At 43.2% G+C, this 19,174-nt stretch overlaps 1 protein-coding gene across 1 annotated transcript in view; it reads right to left on the reverse strand.

Annotated features, from left to right (window-relative positions):
* Positions 1-19,174, reverse strand: part of ZYG11A (zyg-11 family member A, cell cycle regulator) — a 57,040-nt gene that overhangs the window by 33,242 nt on the left and 4,624 nt on the right. The window contains exons 2-4 of the mRNA XM_033228869.1: positions 11,956-12,121; positions 4,709-5,460; positions 2,378-2,518 (exon numbers count right to left, since the gene is read on the reverse strand). Of these exons, the coding sequence (XP_033084760.1) occupies positions 2,378-2,518; positions 4,709-5,460; positions 11,956-12,121 (1,059 nt within the window). The remainder of the gene's footprint in view (positions 1-2,377; positions 2,519-4,708; positions 5,461-11,955; positions 12,122-19,174) is intronic.

The raw sequence follows: 19,174 nt of genomic DNA on the forward strand, positions 1-19,174 counted from the left end.
TGCTCTGCCATTCAGGGACACTGTGATCTGTTTCCTCTACTAGAGACAGACCTGGGATATACTTCTGCTATGGAAAATGACATTTTTTTGTATATTGCTAAATTGATTTTTCAGTTTCATTAGATTGCCATCATCTGCAATTTAGAAATCCAGAAACCAAAAGAAATGTGATTTTCACAAAAATTACAGAATCTTAGTATGAAAAGAAATTTAGAAAATCTAAATTCAGCCTAGGCAACATAGTAAGACATCATATTTATAGAAAAAACAAAAAAATAGCCAGGCATGGTGGGGCACGCCTATAGTCCCAGCTACTCAGGAGGATGAGGCAGGAGGATCACTTGAGCCCAGGAGGTCAAGACTGCAGTTAGCTGAGATCATATCATGCCACTGCACTCCAGCCTGGGCAACAGAGTGAGACCCTGTCTCAAAGAACAACAACAAAAACAAACAAACAAAAACAGAAGAACATTTAATTCAATCTCTTCCTTACAGATGGAAAAAAAGGCCCAGAATTTTTTATTTATTTTATTTTTTCGAGTTGGGATCTTGCTCTGTTACCCAGGCTGGAGTATAGTGGCACCATCATAGCTTACTGTAGCAGCCTCAAACTCCTCGGCTCACATAGTCCTCCAATCTCAGTCACCCAAGTAGCTGGGACTATAGGCATGTGCAACCATGCCCAGCTAATTTTTTTTTTTTTTGAGACAGAGTCTCACTCTGTCACCCAATCTGGAGTGCAGTGGCATCATCTCGGCTCACTGCAAACTCCGTCTCCCAAGTTCAAGTGATTCTCCTGACCTAGCCTCCCCAGTAGCTGGGATTACAGGCACCTGCCACCAAGCCTGGCTGATTTTTGTATTTTTGGTAGAGACGGGGTTCCACCATGTTGGCCAGGCTGGTCTCGAACTCCTGACCTCAGGTGATCTGCCCACCTCAGCCTCCCAAAAAGTGCTGGGATTACAGGTGTGAGCCATGGCGCCCAGTCAGAGCTTTTTTTTTTTTTTTTTTTTCTCTAAATTTTTGTAGAGACAGGGTCTTACTAATGTTGATCAGGATGGTCTTGAACTCCTCGCCTCAGGAAATCCTCCCATCTGGGCCTCCCAACCAAAGTGGTGGGATTACAGGTATAAGCCACCACAGCTGACCCAGAGTTTTTCTTTATACATCATTGCTTTTGAGCTGTAAATAAAATTAATCTCCCGGCCGGGCGCGGTGGCTCAAGCCTGTAATCCCAGCACTTTGGGAGGCCGAGTCGGGTGGATCACGAGGTCAGGAGATCGAGACCATCCTGGCTAACACGGTGAAACCCCGTCTCTACTAAAAAATACAAAAAACTAGGCGGGCGAGGTGGTGGGCGCCTGTAGTCCCAGCTGCTCGGGAGGCTGAGGCAGGAGAATGGCGTGAACCCGGGAGGCGGAGCTTGCAGTGAGCCGAGATCCGGCCACAGCACTCCAGCCTGGGCGACAGAGCTAGACTCCGTCTCAAAAAAAAAAAAAAAAAAAAAAAAAAATTAATCTCCCATGCTGTAAAAATATCTTTTTTTGTTTTTTTTGAGTCTCACTCTGTCACCAGGAGGGAGTGCAGTGGCATGATCTCGGCTCACTGCAACCTCAAGTGATTCTCCTGCCTCAGTCTCCCAAGTAGCTGGGACTACAGGAGCGCACCACCATGCCCAGCTAATTTTTGTATTGTATTTAGTAGAGATGGGGTTTCACCATGTTGGCCAGGACGGTCTCAATCTCTTGACCTTGTGATCTACCCGGTTTGGCCTCTCAAAGTGCTGGGAAAATATCCATATTTTTAAGGAATTGCAAAAAATTATAAATAATAAAAGACAAGATTTTTCTTAAGACCTTTCATTGTCATGTTTCACTAAAAACAACTATGTTTCAAATAAACACATATATAAAAGAAAAATAAATAACTGCAGTTTTCTTTCCCAAGCCACTTAATACTTGTAGTTACATGTACAATAAAACGCATCCTTCCCTAAACCAAAGCTAAGTTTGGCTATATCAATAAAGGCAACTTTATGTTATTCACAAAACACTTTAAGTGGTAGATTTGGCCACCCTTTAATTATTTTTATTTTGTTCTGTGCTTATTTTCTTTCAGAAAGCCATGTGATCCTATTAGTCCCTTACTTAGACCAAATTTTAACTGTTTTGATTCAAATTTATTCCACATAAATCCAGATGCTCAAAGCAAAAGACACTTTGTTGGCTAAGCTTAACATTCGTTTCTTTGCTCTATGAGAGCACTTGACTCACTACAGAATAAAGCATATAATTTATTATATTCAGTGTGGTTCGTTAATAATTATTAATTGGACCAAGTTAAGAAGTAATAATAAAAATTGTCTTTCTTCAATTACCTTTAAAATAGCAGGCATGGTTACCTCCATTGAAAACGTCTCTGTGAATAGCCTGCAGAGGGCTTCCTTCATAAAACATGATCTGTTCCTGTATCGGCTCAGAGCTTCTGAAATCTGACTCATACTGGCTCCTCCAGCAACCTGAAAATAAAGACGTTACCAAATAGGTTTCACCATTCATTTTTAAGCACAGGGTTTTTGGGGCATCCAGTGTTTGAGACAATAATAACAGATGTTCAATTAAATGTTCCAGGTGTTGGCCAGGTGGAGTGGCTCACGCCTGTAATTCCAACACTTTGGGAGGCTAAGGCAGGTGGCTCACCTGAGGTCAGGAGGTAGAGACTAGCCTGAACAATATGGTAAAACCCCGTCTCTACTAAAATTACAAAAATTAGCCAGGCATGGTGGCAGGTGCCTGTAATCCCAGCTACATGACAAAATATGCTGAGAGAAATTAAAGATCTAAATAAATGCAGAGATATACTGGGTTCAAGAATCAGAAGACTAGTGCCAGGCATGGTATGGTGGCTAATGCCTGTAACCCCAACACTTCGGGAGTCTGAGGCATAAGGGCTGCTTGAGCCCAGGACTATGAGATCAGCCTGGGCAACGGAGTGAGACCTCACCTCTATTTTTCAAAACAACAGGAGACTCATCATTATTAAATGGCAATTTTCCTCAAACTGACCTATAGATTCAATGCAATCCCAACTAAAATATCAGTAGTCCTTTTTGTAGATATTGACAAGTTGTTTTTATGATTCATATGGAAATACAAAGAACCTAGAATAACCAAAACAGTTATGAAACAGAATAACATAGTTGAAGAAGTCACATTACCTAATTTCAAGACTTCATATAAAGTTAGAGTAATCGGCCGGGCGTGGTGGCTCAAGCCTGTAATCCCAGCACTTTGGGAGGCCGAGACGGACGGATCACGAGGTCAGGAGATCGAGACCATCCTGGCTAACATGGTGAAACCCTGTCTCTACTAAAAAAATACAAAAAACTAGCCAGGTGAGGTGGCGGGCGCCTGTAGTCCCAGCTACTTGGGAGGCTGAGGCAGGAGAATGGCCTAAACCCGGGAGGCGGAGCTTGCAGTGAGCTGAGATCTGGCCACTGCACTCCAGCCTGGGCGACAGAGCGAGACTCCGTCTCAAAAAAAAAAAAAAAAAAAAAGTTAGAGTAATCAAGACAGTAGGCCGGGCGTGATGGCTCGGGCCTGTAATCCCAACACTTTGGGAGGCCAAGGCGGGCAGATCACCTGAGGTCAGGAGTTCAAGACTAGCCTGGCCAACATGGTGAATCCTCATCTCTACTAATAAGTACAAAAATTAGCTGGGCGTGGTGGTGCATACCTACAGTCCCACTTACTCAGGAGGCTGAGCTAGGAGAATCACTTGAACCCAGGAGGTGGAGGTTGCAGTGAGCAGAGATCACACCACTGCACTCCAGCCTGGGTGACAGACCGAGATTCTGTCTCAAAAAAAAAATATATATATATACACACACACACACACACATATATATACACATACATATATATATACATATATATATATATATAGTATTGGTGCAGATAGACAAACAGATAAAGGTGGCTCACGCCGATAATCCCAGCACTTTGGGAGGCCGAGACAGGCGGACCATGAGGTGAAACCCCATCTCTTCCAAAAATACAAAACTACCCAGGTGTGACGGCACATGCCTGTAATCCCAGCTACTCGGGAGGCTGAGGCAGGAGAATCACTTGAACCCAGAAGGCAGAGGTTGCAGTGAGCCGAGATCGCACCATTGCACTCCAGCCTGGGCAACAAGAGCAAAACTCCGCCGGGCGCGGTGGCTCAAGCCTGTAATCCCAGCACTTTGGGAGGCCGAGATGGGCGGATCACGAGGTCAGGAGATCAAGACCATCCTGGCTAACATGGTGAAACCCCGTCTCTACTAAAAAAACTACAAAAAACTAGCCGGGCGAGGTGGCGGCGCCTGTAGTCCCAGCTCCCTGGGAGGCTGAGGCAGGAGAATGGCATGAACCCGGGAGGCGGAGCTTGCAGTGAGCTGAGATCCGGCCACAGCACTCCAGCCTGGGTGACAGAGCGAGACTCCGTCTCAAAAAAAAAAAAGAGCAAAACTCCATCTCAAAAAATAATAATATTCTCACAACCTACCACATAGTAGGTGCACAATAATCGTTAATTATTAAATAAGCTGTTTAAGGATTTTTTTTATCTGTCTCCATAACCCTAATGACTGGTAAACATTCTGGTCTATAGCACAAGTTTAATAATATTCTAAACAAATGAAACAAAACTTATTTAGATAAGAACAAACCCTCAAGCCTTGCTTTGTAGTAAAGAAGTCAGAAGAGCCAGCATCCGTGGCCAATAGTCCCACAAATTGCATGGCAGGCCGCTGTTGTATAAATAGTTCTACCGCTTCATCAGTGATGCCATTGCCCCCAGAAATATCCAATGACACAACATTGGGCAGGATGTCCTTCTGCTGTAGCAAATGAAAAGCTAGGTCTGATTTGAGTTGCCTGTGATCAGAAATATCAAGGTGAAGCAGACATGTAAGTCCTCTAATGACTGCAAGAATTTGTGGTTTGGTCATGGTCAGGCATTTTAGATAGTGCATTGTAAGAGACTTCAATCGATCCTTACAGGTAAGCAGTGCAGAAATATCAGTGACCAGAGTATTAGAGATATCTAAGCTTTCCAGTCTTGGTAACTGAGAAACATTAGCCAGGTCTTCAGTATGAAAACAAACATTAAAAACACTTAAAATGCGAAGACCAGTGAGCTGACTAAAGAACAGTAATCTTGAATTTTGAGGGATGCTTGTTGAGTCTAACAGGAGACACCGGAGGTTTTGCTGGATCCAGCTATTGCTGCAGAGTCCACTTATGATGTCTGGAACTGGGAGGTCAGCATGCACTGCAGTAGCATTCAGTTCAATGAGCTTATGATGGCAGAAGGCTTTTATGAATGCAGCTGTAGAGATTTTAGCTTTTTGGATATTGACCAGCTTCAGTTTCATTTGGTTGCTTCGGAAAATGCTTGCTGTTCTGTCAGTCAGCTTGCCTATAAAAGAACCAGAACCAACTTATAATGACGACTAGATCTCATGTCTTTCCAGGATAAAATGTGGCAAAGAAGACAGATGCTAATAATAACAATAATGACAACATTTACTGCTCTGTGCTAGCATTGTTCTAAACTCCTTTAATAAGATTATTATCTCATGTACTCTTTGCATTAATACTATACAGGAATTATTATTACTACTATTATGTAGCTGAGGAAACTGAAACTTGAATAGGTGAGTATGTCAAAGAAATAGAAGACATAGAGCAGCAAATCACTCAAAATGTAGAACAACACTACTGGGACATAGTGCCTGTTAGGGGGCATGGCTGGAAGCAAGGATGAAAAGGATGGTAAAAGTCCTGTCCACAAAGCTAGGAAATTCAGACTTTTATCCTACGGACAATGAGGAACAATTGAAGACTTTTTAACCATAAAATGAATAGTCATCACATTTTTTTTTTTTTTTGAGACTGAGTTTCGCTCTTGTCACCCAGGCAGGAGTACAGTGGCGTAATCTCAGCTCACTGCAATCTCCGCCTCCTAGGTTCAAGTGATTCTCCTGCCTCAACCTCCCCAGTAGCTGGGATTACAGGCACCTGCCACCACGCCCGGCTAATTTTTGTATTGTTAGTAGAGACCGGGTTTCACCATGTTGGCCAGGCTGGTCTCAAACTCCTGACCTCAGGTGATCCACCCACCTCGGCCTCCCAAAGTGCTGGGATTACAGGAGTGAGCCACTGCACCTGGCTGGTCATCGCATTTTGATGTAGCTTCTTTGAAAAACAAAAAAAAGGGTTATAATTACATTTTTAGAAACACCAATTTTGTGACAGAGTAAAGAATTTAGGGCCAGGCACAATGGCTCATGCCTCTAATCCCAACACTTTGGAAGGCTGAGGCGGGCGGATCGATTGAACATGGTAAAACCCCGTTCTCTACTAAAAATACAAAAGTTAGCCAGGCGTGGTGGCACATGCCTGTAGTCCCAGCTACTCGTTGCTGAGGCACGAGAATTGCTTGAACCTGGGAGGGAGGCGGAACAGTGAGCCGAGTAGGTGCCACTGCACTCCAGCCTGGGGGACACAGACTAAGACTGTTGCTAACCAAAAAAAAAGAAAAAGAAAAAAGAAAAAAGAAAAATTTAGGCTGTGCACAGTGGCTTATGCTTGTAATCCCAGCACTTTGGGAGTCCCAGGCATGTGGACTGCTTGAGCCCAGGCGCCTGGGCAACATGGGGACACGCTGTCTCTACAAAAAAAAATGTTGCATTAGCCAGGCATGGTAGTGCACACCTGTAGTCCCAGTTACTCAGGAGGCTGAGACAGGAGGATCACTTGGGCCCAGGAATTTGAAGTTATAGCAAACCATGATCACACCACTGCAGTCCAGCCTGGGTGACAGAGTGAGACCCTGTCTCAAAAAAAATAAAATAGGCTGGATGCGGTGGCTCACACCTGTAATTGAAGCACTTTGGGAGGCTGAGGCAGGCAGATTACCTGAGGTCAGGAGTTTGAGATCAGGAGTTCGAGACCAGCCTAGCCAACATGGTGAAACCCATTTTAAATAAAAATATAAAAAGTTGGCAAGGCGTGGTGGCAGGTCCCTATAATCCCAGCAGGAGGCTGGGGCAGGAGAAATGCTTTAACTTGGGAGGCAGAGGTTGCAGTGAGCTAAGTCATGGCAGTGAGTTAAGATCGCACCACGGCACTCCAGCCTGAGCAACAAGAGCAAAACTCTGTCTCAAAAAAATAAAAAATAAAAAAATAAAAGCAGCACCATTCAATGAGGTAGGAAGAAAATCAGGAAAATATGATGACTCGGCTGCCCAGAGAAAAGTGCAGGACACCAAGGGATCAATTGGTAACATGATTCAGGAGTTTAGGATAAAGGGCTGGGAACTCTGGGGAATGACAGTAGAGGAGGTAAAATAAACCAAGGAAAATCACATAAGGAGTGTTCAGAGTGAGAAAAGTATCCAAGACAGGTCCTTAAGAAGCACAAAATACTTAAGGTGCAGATAGAAGAACGGAAGGAAATTGTGGAAGAGTAATCCAGGATACAAGAAAAAAAACAAAACAGAACACTACACTAAACCAGAAAGGTGAAGGAGAGTAATGACCACTAAAAGTCAAACCAACAAGAAACTCTGACAATTTTTTTTTTTTTCACTCTTGTTGCCCAGGCAATCTCTGTCTCCCAGCTTCAAGCGATTCTCCTGGGATTACAGGCATGAACCACTGTGCCCAGCCACTCCTGATAATTTAACGGATCTAGGCAATGATCATCCATCTATGGCCACTGCAATCACAAAAACAAACCAATCTTATCAACTTCCTGAAGAAAGCACATAGCACCACACCAAGAGTTAAAAAAAAATAAAAAACCGACATGAACTTGATCAAGCATCTACCTCCAACGTTCAAGTGACAAGATATACAGGGATCGGAGGAACACATCAAAATCATAGCACTTATATGACAAAATACCTATTGCAAGAAACTTTATACAACAAATCATCAGTTTTATAATCTGGGATTACAGGGGTGAGCCACCACGTCCAGCTGTAGTTTTTGTATTTTTAGTACAGATGGGGTTTCACCATGTTGGCCAGGTTGGTCTCAAACTCCTGACCTCAAATGAACTGCCTGCCTCAGCCTCCCAAAGTGGTGGAATTACAGGCATGAGGCACCGTGCCTGGCCCATAATCAATTTCAGAACCTCAAAATTTCCATCACCTCAGAAAGAAACCTTGTGCCCGTTAGATTTTACTTCCTTTTTCTCACATCCCTCCAGCCCTAAGCAACCACTAGTCTATCTTCCATCTCTATGGATTTGCCTATTCTGAACATTTAATATAAATTAAATCATCCAATATGTGGTCTTGTGTGCCAAACCTTTTTCATTTAGCACATTTTTAAGGCTCACATTGTGCAACATGTATATCTGTACTCGTTCCTTTTTATAGTAGCATATTCTACTGTATGGACATACCACATTGTATTTATCTGTTTTTCGGTTGATGGACATTTGTGTTGTTTTCACTTTTGGGCTATTATGAATAATATGGTACCATAAAGATATGTGTACAAATTTTGTTTTTAAACTTAAAAAAAATGTATTCTAAACTTTCTCTGCCCCATATGAATCTGCAGGAATGTGTAAAAGTTTCTATGTGGAGGCTGGGCGCGGTGGCTCAAGCCTGTAATCCCAGCACTTTGGGAGGCCGAGACGGGCGGATCACGAGGTCAGGAGTTTGAGACCATCCTGGCTAACACGGTGAAACCCTGTCTCTACTAAAAAATACAAAAAAAAGCTAGCCGGGTGAGGTGGCTGGCGCCTGTAGTCCCAGCTACTTGGGAGGCTGAGGCAGGAGGATGGCGTAAACCCGGGAGGCGGAGCTTGCAGTGAGCTGAGATCCGGCCACTGCACTCCAGCCCAGGCGACAGAGCGAGACTCGGTCTCAAAAAAAAAAAAAAAAAAGTTTCTATGTGGATATAAGTTTTCATTTCTCTGAGTGAAACTGCTGGATCAAATGGTAACTCATTATCTTTTTGAGGAACGGCCAGACTGTTGTTTGTGGCTGTGCTATTTTACATTCCCGCCAGCAGTGTCCAAGAGTTTCTCCACATTCTCACCAAGGCTCATCTGACATTTTGATTATAGCCATCCTAGTGGATGTGAAATAGTATCTGTTGGGCTTTTAATTTGCATTTCCCTAATGACTAACGGTGTTGAGCAACTTGTCATGTGCTTATTGGCCATTTGTGTCTTTTTTTTTTTTGAGACAGAGTCTCTGTTGCCCAGGCTGGAGTGCAGTGGCGCGATCTTGGCTCACCACAACCTCCGCCTCCTGAGTTCAAGTGATTCTCCTGCCTCAGCCTTTATGCTACCATAAAGATATGTGTAAAAATTTTAGTTTGTGTTATTCTAGAAACTTGTCCCTTTCGTGAAAGTTATCGAATTTATTGGCATACACTTGTTCACAGTATTCCTTTCTAATCCATTTCATTTCTATAAGGTTAGTAGTTGTGTTCCCTCTTTCATTTCTTTTGTATTTTATTTTTGATACATAATTGTACATATTTGGGGGTATAGTGTGATATTTCTATATGTGTATATATATTGTGATCATCAAATCAAGGTATTTAGTATATCCATGACCTTACCCATTTATCATTTCTTTGTGGTGGGAACATTCAAAATCCTATCTATTTTGAAATATATAATACATTATTGTTAATCATAGAAACCCTACTGTGTAATAGGCCACCGGAATTTATTCCTCCTATCTAACTCTAACTTTGTACTTGTTGAGTAATCTCTCCCTATTTCCCCTTTCTTCTCCTCTCCCCAGCCTCTGGTAACTACTATTCTATTCTTTTCTTCTATGAGATCAACTTCTTTAGATTCCATGAGTGAGATCATGTGGTATTTATCTTTCTGTGCCTGGCTTACTTCACTTAACATAATGTCCTTCAGGTTCATTTATGTTGCCGCACATGACAGGATTTTATTTTTTTTATGGCTGAATAGTATTCTACTGTGTGCATATTCCACATTTTCTTCATACATTCCTCCACTGATAGACACTTAGATTGATTCCATACCTTGGCTATTATGAAGAGTGCTGCAGTATATTTTTATACATTCATGACAAATCCTTTTCTTACCTTTCGATATTTCTATGCTACAAAGTTTGCGAATTTTTTCAAATTGTTGCAAATATCCAAAAAAAACCCTGCAGTATATTTATTGAAAAAGATTTGCGTATGGGTGGATCTGTACAGTTCGAACTTGTGTTTTTCTCGGGAGGCTGAGGTGGGAAAACTGCTTGAGCTGAGGAGGTCAAGGCAGCAGTGAGCTATGATAGTGCCACTATACTCCAGCCTGGGCACCAGAGCAAGACCCCATCTCAAAACAAAAACAAAAACATTATCAAGCAGAATAAACAAACAAAACTAAAAAAGCAGTAGCACATAAAAATGACCAAGTGGGATTTGTCCAAAGGATACAAGGTTGGTTTAACATCCAAAAAGCAATTACGTAATATACAATATATAGGCCAGGCACAGTGGCTCATGCATGTAATTCTAGCATTTTGGAAAGCCATTGCACTACAGCGTGAGCAACAAGAACAAAACTGTCTCAAAAAAAAAAAAGAGAAGCCGGGCACAGTGGTTCACGCCTGTAATCCCAGCACTTTGGGAGGCCAAGGCCGGTGGATCACGAGGTCAGGAGTTCGAGACCAGCCTGGCCAACATAGTGAAACACCATCTCTGCTAAAAATACAAAAATTAGCTGGGCATGGTGGCAAGCGCCTACAGTCTGAGGCAGCAGAATCACTTGAGCTCGGGAGGAGGAGGTTGTGGTGAGCCGAGATCACGCCACTGCACTCCAGCCTGGGCAACAGAGACTCTATCTCAAAACAAAACAAAACAAAACATAAATGGCCAATAAGCACATGAAAAGCTGCTCAACACCGTTAGTCATTAGGGAAATGCAAATTAAAAGCCCAACAGATACTATTTCACATCCACTAGGATGGCTATAATCAAAATGTCAGATGAGTCTTGGTGAGAATGTTGAGACACTCTTGGACACTGCTGGTGGGAATATCCATAGAGATGAAAAGTAGACTAGTGGTTGCTTAGGGCTGGAGGGATGTGGGAAAAAGGAAGTAAAATCTAACAGGCACAAGGTTTCTTTCTGAAGTGATGGAAATTTCGAGGTTCTAAAATTGATTATGGGCCAGGCACGGTGCCTCACACCGGACGTGATGGCTCACACCTGTAATCCCAGGTTATAAATAAATAAATAATAAAATGTCCTTTTTTTCCTTTCTTTTTTTAGCGGAGTTCTTTAAGCACAGCTACAATGGGAGGTAAGACTCATAACTATAATGAAAAGAATGGTAAACAAGACAATAGCAAGAGCATTTTGAAAAAGGTAGAGAGCAGGCCGGGCATGGTGACTCACACCTGTAATCCCAGGACTTTGGGAGGCCAAGGCAGCCGGATCACCTGAAGTCCGGAGTTCGAGACCAGCCTGGCCAATGTGGTAAAACCCCATCTCTATTAAAAATACAAAAATCAGCCAGGCATGGTGGTGGGCGCCTGTAATCCCAGCTACTTGGGAGGCTGAGGCAGGAGAATCGCTTGAACCCAGGAAGTGGAGGTTGCAGTGAGCCAAGATTGTGCCACTATACTCCAGTCTTGGTGACAAGAGCGAAACTCCATCTCAAAAAGAAAGAAAGCTAGAGAGCAGATGGGTAAGTGATAACTTAGTAAGTGAAGAGTGGAAAACCAAGTCAATAGCAGGGCTAGCCTAGAAGACAATTTCCATCATGGAATCCCAGAAAGAGTGAGTCTCAACTTCCAGACAAATGAAATGGAAATACTTTGTGAGAATCACAATAGGAACTGTGTGTGAAAGTGCTTTTCAAATAGTAAAGTACTGCAAGAGTTGACTTTAGAGAAGGCTTATCACTACCTTGCCAAGTCATCACCCTGAGAAATCGATCAGCTACTTCCTGAGGGAAACTCCAATGCTCTGGAAGGCACAGTGTTCCATCAGGTCTTTCAGAACACAGTTTCTCCAGGTTAGCAATCAGGACATTCAGGCAGATGTTGACCAAAGTGTAGGGAGATGCCTCTTCCTAGCAAACAAAACCCCAAACAAATTTTGTTAGAACACATCTGCAAAAATTCAACATAAAACTGGTCATGCCATACATATTCCATTTGATGAGGGTATGTGAAGAAACATCCTTCATACTCTGATAACGATTTATATGTAATGAAACCACCTCATTCCAACGTTAACTGAATGGAAAATTTAATCTGTTGTCTCTTCTGTTATACAGCTGTCCCTCAAAACCTGCAGGAGATTGGTTCCAGAACTCCCTGACCAGCATCCACAGATGCTCAAGTCCCCTTATATAAAATGGTGTAATGTTTGCATATAACCTATGCAGACATTCTCATACACTATAAATCATTTCTAAATTACTTATAAGCACTAATACAGTATAAATGCTTTATACTGTATTGTTTACAGAATGACAAGAAAAAAGTCTGGACATGTTCAGTACAGATGGAGGTTTTTTCCCCAAAATATTTTCCATCCAAAGTTGGCTGAATTCACATATACTGAAACCACAGTCAGAGAGAACATATTGTATCTTGAAAAACATTAAGTTCTTTCTTTCTTTTTTTTGAAACAGGGTCTCACTATCGCCTAGGCTGGAGTGCAGTGGCACAATCACAGCTGAGTGCAGCTTTGACTTTCCCAGTCAGTTGATCCTTCCACCTCAGCCTCCTGAGTGACTGCAACTACAAGCCCATGCCAACCATGCCCAGCTAATTTTTTGTACATTTTATAGAGTCCCACTTTGTTGCCCAAGCTAGTCTCGAAACTCCTGGGCTCAAGAGATCCTCCCACCTTAGCCTCCCCAAGAGCTGGATTATAGGCATGAGCCACCACACCTGGCCCCAATATTAAGTTCTCTTAATCCTTTACTGATCACCTGTTCTGTGCTAGCCACTGAAAATACAGAGATGGGTAAGATACAGTTCTAGTCCCTTTAGAGTTAACATTTGCTGAAGAATTTGAACAAGAAATTGACAATTTCAACGCAACATTTGGAACACTTCAAGCAGTGATCACATGGTCATTCATTCAACAAATATGTATTCATTGATTATCATGTGTCTACTCCCAAAACTATTAACAACCTCAAATGGTGATACATTCAAGGTCCTATGAAAATGTAAGAAACTGACAGGAAGGTGAGGCTATAAAGTCATGTACAGACTCATGATTTTTGGAATTACAATGGTATAAAGTAGAAACCATACTTGAAATTTTGAGTTTTGATCTCTTCCCGGGCTAGTGACATATAATATGATATTCTTTCAATGCTGGTCAGCAGAGTGAGCTGCAGCTCCCAGTCAGCCACACGATCACAAAGGTGAACAAATACTACTTGATATCTTCTTGAACACTATGCCTGCTAAACCATCAACAAGTGTCAGTGGGCTCCAATGTTTAGAAGGGCAACTAGTGACCCTGTTGATGTAGCTTCTCCATCATCCAGCAATTAACTTTTAGTTCAATGCTTCAAACATTCTTCAGGCCCAGCGTGCTTTCAGCTGTATATGTTAACAGTGAGTACCCATATGACCACTGTTTTTCACCGTCAGTATCAATAAATTCCATGAGATATTCAACACTATAATGAAATGGGCTTTGTGTTAGATGATTTTATTCAACTGTAGGCTAATGTAAGAATTCTGAGCACATTTAAGGTAGGTCAGACTAACCTATATTTGGTAGGTTATATGTATTAAATGCATTTTGGACTTAGAATATTTTAAATTTACAAGGGTTTTATTGGGACATAACCCTATCGTAAAGCAAAAAATGCCTTTCTCCTCTACAAAACAGAAAGGCTGGCCAAGCGTGGTAGCTGTTAATTCCTGCACTTTGGGAGGCCGAGGTGGGTGGGTCACTTGAGGTCATGAGTTTGAGACCAGGTTGGCCAACATAGCAAAACCCTGTTTTTACTAAAAATACAAAAATTAGCCAGGCATGGTAGCACATGCCTATCTATAGTCCCAGCTACTCAGGAGCCTTGAGGCAGGAGAATCCCTCGAACCCAGAAGGCAGAGAGTGCAGTGAGCTGAGATAGCATCACTGCACTCCAGCATGGGTGACAGATGCCATGTCAAAAAAAAAAACGTGCTCTAAAATTAACTGACGGGCAAGGTGCAGAGGCTCACTCCTGTAATCACACCACTTTGGGAAGATGAGGTGGGTGGATCATCTGAGTTCAAGGCCAGCCTGGCCAACATGGTGAAACCCCGTCTTCACTAAAAATACAAAAATTGGCCAGGCGCGGAGGCTCACACCTGTAATGCCAGCATTTTGGGAGGCTGAAGCTGTTGGATCATGAGGTCAGGAGTTTGAGACCAGCCTGGCCAACATAGTGAAACCCCGTCTCTAATAAAAATACGAAAAATTAGCCAAGGGTGGTGGCAGGCGCCTGTAATCCTAGCTACTGGGGAGGCAGAGGCAGGAGAATCACTTGAACCCGGGAGGCAGAGGTTGCAGCGAGCCAAGATTGTGCCACTGCACACCAGCCCAGGTGACAGTGCAAGACTTCATCACAAAAAAAAAAAAAAGAAAAAAAATTAGGAAGGCATGGTGGTGGGAGCCTGTAATCCCAGCTACTCAGGAGGCTGAGGCAGCAGAATCACTTGAACAAGGGAGGTGGAGGTTGCAGTGAGCTGAGATCACACCACTGCACTCCAACCTGGGCGACCGAGTGAGACTACATCTCAAAAAATAAAAAATAAAATAAAATATAATTAATGAATTAATTAAAATAAATAATAAAATAAACTGTGGGCCAGGGATGGTGGCTCACACCTGTAATTCCAGCACTTTGGGAGGCAGAGGCAGGCTGATCACTAGAGGTTAGGAGTTTGAGACCAACCTGGTCAACATGTTGAAACCCCATCCCTACTAAAAATACAAAAATTAGCTAGGTGTGATGGCTCATGCCTGTAATCCCAGCTACTCGGGAGGCTGAGGCAGGAGAATCGCTTGTACCCCGGAGGCAAAGGTTGTAGTGAGCCCAGATCGCGCCATTACACTCCAGCCTGGGTGACAGAGTGAGACCCTGTCTCAAAAATAATAATAATAATAAATTGACTGTGGTAATGGTTACACATCTATGAAAAGTCTCCTGGTCAGGCACAGTGGCTCACACCTGTAATCCCAGCATGAAAGGTCAAGGCAGGCAGATCATGTGAGCTGAGGAGTTCAAGACCAGATATGGAAACATGGCAAAACCCCGTCTCCACAAAAAATACAAAAAAATTAGCCGAATGTAGTAGAGTGTGCCTGAGTCCCAGCTACCTGGGGGGGGCTGAGGCAGGAGAATTGCTCGAGCCCAGGAGGTCAAGGCTGCAGTGAGGCAATGAGCCATGATTGTGTCACTCCACTCCAGCCTAGATGACAAAATGAGACCGTCTCAAAAAAAAAAGTATTATAAGTCTCTGAATTGCAAAATATATATAGACACTCAAAGTAGCATCCATAAAGTTTAGCTTACAATAAAATATCAGACATGAGAAGCAGGAAAAAAAGTCAATAGAAACAAATCCCAAAATAACTTTAATAACCTAACAGACAGGAATTTAAAACAGCTATTATAATTCACGGGTTTAAAACAGAACATGAACACAATAAGAGAACAAATATGGAAACACCAGAAAAACAGAAGATATGAAAAAGACCAAAAGGAAATGTCTAGATTTGAAAAATACACCAGGCCAGACACAGTGGCTCACGCCTGTAATCCCAAAGATTTTGGAGGCCGAGGCGGGCAGATCACAAGGTCAGGAGATCGAGACCATCCTGGCCAACATGGTAAAACCTCGTCTCTACTAAAAATACAAAAATTAGAAGCTGGGCACAGTGGCTCATGTCTGTAATCCCAGCACATTGGGGGAAAAAAAACAAAAAAACAAAACAAACAAACAAACCAAAAAAACAGCAGATAGGATTATCAGCAGATCAGAGCTACAAAATAAGAGATCACTAAAGATGAAGTCAGGACAACAGAAATGACTCAAACTGAAACAGAAAAAAGCTGGGGAAAAAGTTGAAAACCATGGTGCCCCAATTAAGGCACTTCTTAACCGATCTTAAGAAGCCTGTTAGAAATGTATAATTGAAACTCTAGGCCAGCACGGTGGTTCACGTCTGTAATCCCAGCACACGTGGAGGCTGAGGCAGGCAGATCACTTGAGGCCAGGAGTTCGAGACCAGTCTGGCCAACATGGTGAAACTCCATCTCTACTAAAAATACAAAAAAATTAGCTGGGCAATGTTGGCACACACCTGTAAATCCCAGCTACTCAGGAGGCTGAGATATGAGAGTCCCTTGAGCCCAGGAGGCAGAAGGTTGCAGTGAGCGGAGATCACACCACTGCACTCCAGTCTGAGTGACAGAGCAAGGCTTGGTCTCAAAAAAAGTAAAGAGGCTGGGCACAGTGGCTCACGCCTGTAATATCAGCACTTTGGGAGGCTGAAGTGGGCAGATCACAAGGTCAGGAGATTGAGATCATCCTGGCAAACATGGTGAAACTCCATCTCTACTAAAAATACAAAAATCAGCTGGGCGTGGTGGCGTGTGGCTGTAATCCCAGTCCTAGCTACTCCGGAGGCTGAGGCAGGAGAATCTCTTGAACTAGGAAATCGGAGGTTGCAGTGAGGTGAGATCAAGCCACTGCATTCCAGCTGGGTGACACAGCGAGACTCCGTCTCAAAAAAAAAAAAAGAAGAAGAAAGAAAGAAAGAAACTCCAGAAGAGAGAAATGGGAAAGAATATTTTTTAAAAAAATACTTAATAAGGACAATGTCCTATACTTGGAACCTATAAAATTGCTTTGTACCGGGCACGATGGCTCACATCTGTAATGCCAGGACTTTGGAAGGCTGAGGCGTCCAGATCACAAGGTCAGGAGATCAAGACCACCCTGGCTAACACAATGAAACCTCATCTCTACTGAAAATACAAAAAAATCAGCCGGGCATGGTGGCGGGTGCCTGTAGTCCCAGCTACTCGGGAGGCTGAGGCAGAAGGATGGTGTGAACCCAGGATGTGGAGCTTTCAGTGAGCTGAGATCACACCACTGCACTCCAGCCTGGGTGACAGAGCGAGACTCCGTCTCAAAAAAAAAAAAAAATTGCTTTGTGGTTTAATATCTATTGAGTTATAGTTAATTAATTCACTGGGTGCAAATTTGATGTCTCTATTTTTTTTCTTTTAATTTTATTTTTATTTTTATTTATTTATTTATTTATTTATTTATTTTTTGAGACGGAGTCTCGCTCTGTCGCCCAGGCTGGAGTGCAGTGGCCGGATCTCAGCTCACTGCAAGCTCCGCCCCCCGGGTTCACGCCATTCTCCTGCCTCAGCCTCCAGAGTAGCTGGGATTACAGGCGCCGCCACCTCGCCCGGCTAGTTTTTGTATTTTTAATAGAGACGGGGTTTCACCGTGTTAGCCAGGATGGTCTCGATCTCCTGACCTCGTGATCCGCCCGTCTCGGCCTCCCAAAGTGCTGGGATTACAGGCTTGAGCCACCGCGCCCGGCCCCTTATTTTTATTTTTGAGACAGAGTCTAGCACTGTTGCCCAGGCTGGAGTGCAGTGGCATGATCTCAGCTCACTGCAACCTCCACTTCCCAGGTTCAAGTCATTCTCGTGCCTCAGCCTCCCACGTAGGTGGGACTACAGGCATTCACCATCATGTCTGGCTAATTTTTGTATGTTTGGTAGAGACGAGATTCTCCAGGATGGTCTTGAACTCCTGGCCTCAGGTGATCCGCCCACCTCAGCCTCCCAAAGTGTGGAAGGCTGAGGTGGGAGGATTGCTTTAGACCAGAGCTCAACACTGGCCTGGGCAACAAAGCAAGACCCAGTGTGTCTTTATGTCATTTTATTTTTTTAAGTTCAAATCAGATGCAAGATGCAAGACCCACTGATTTCAGAAGCAAAATAGACCCAAAGCAGAATAAACAAACAAAAAAAGCACAATATGGGAAACTTCTAAAAACCAACAATGAGAAAAATCTTATGATGGGGGAATGGACACAGAAGGAAAAAAAAAGGTATGATCACTGAATTGTCATCAAAACAAAGCATGCTAGCCAGGTGCAGCGGTTCACGCCTGTAATGCCATCACTTTTGGGAGGCCAAGGTGGGTGGATCACAAGGTCAGGAGTTTAAGACCCACCTGGCCAATATGGTGAAACCCCATCTCTACTAAAAATACAAAAATTAGCGGGGCATGGTGGCACGTGCCTGTAGTCCCAGCTACTCAGAAGGCTGAGGCAGGAGAATTGCTTGAATCCGGGAGGCAGAGGTTGTAGTGAACCGAGATCGTGCCACTGCACTCCAGCCTGGAGACAGACAGAGACTGTCTCAAGGAAAAAAAAAACAAAGTACAATACAGGGGAAACACTGTCAGATCCATGAAAACATCTTTCAAAAGTGAAAATGAAATATATTCTCAGATAAACAAAAGCAGAGACAACTTGTTGCCAGCTCATATGCTATGAGAAATATTAAAAGTTCTTTAAGCTCCCCCCAAAAAAATGACAGGCTGGGCACGGTGGCTCATGCCTGTAATCCTAGCACTTTGGGAGGCTGAGGCAGGCGGATCACCTGAGGTCGGGAGTTCGAGACCAACCTGACCAACATGGAGAAACCCCGTCTCTACTAAAAATACAAAATTAGGCCAGGCACCATGGTTCACGCCTGTAATCCCAGCACTTTGGGAGGCCGAGGTGGGCGGATCACAAGGTCAGGAATTCACAGCCAGCCTGACCAACATGGTGAAACCTGTCTCTACTAAAAACACAAAAATTAGCCAAGCATGGTGGTACGCACCTATAATCCCAGCTATTCAGGAGGCTGAGGCAGGAGAATTGCTTGAACCTGGGAGGTAGAGGCTGCAGTGAGCTGAGATCGTACCACTGCACTCCAGCCTGGGCAACAAGAGCGAAACATCGTGTCAAAAAAAAAAAAAAACGAGAGGGATATTTGGGATCTAGAGAAAAAGAGGTACTGAAAACAGAAACGTGGCTAAATATAAAACTTTTTTTCTTAATTCTGAATTTCTTTAACATAACTGAT

Source organism: Trachypithecus francoisi, unplaced genomic scaffold (assembly GCF_009764315.1).
Source record: "Trachypithecus francoisi isolate TF-2019V2 unplaced genomic scaffold, Tfra_2.0 Lachesis_group12, whole genome shotgun sequence".
Taxonomy (NCBI): Eukaryota; Metazoa; Chordata; class Mammalia; order Primates; family Cercopithecidae; genus Trachypithecus; species Trachypithecus francoisi.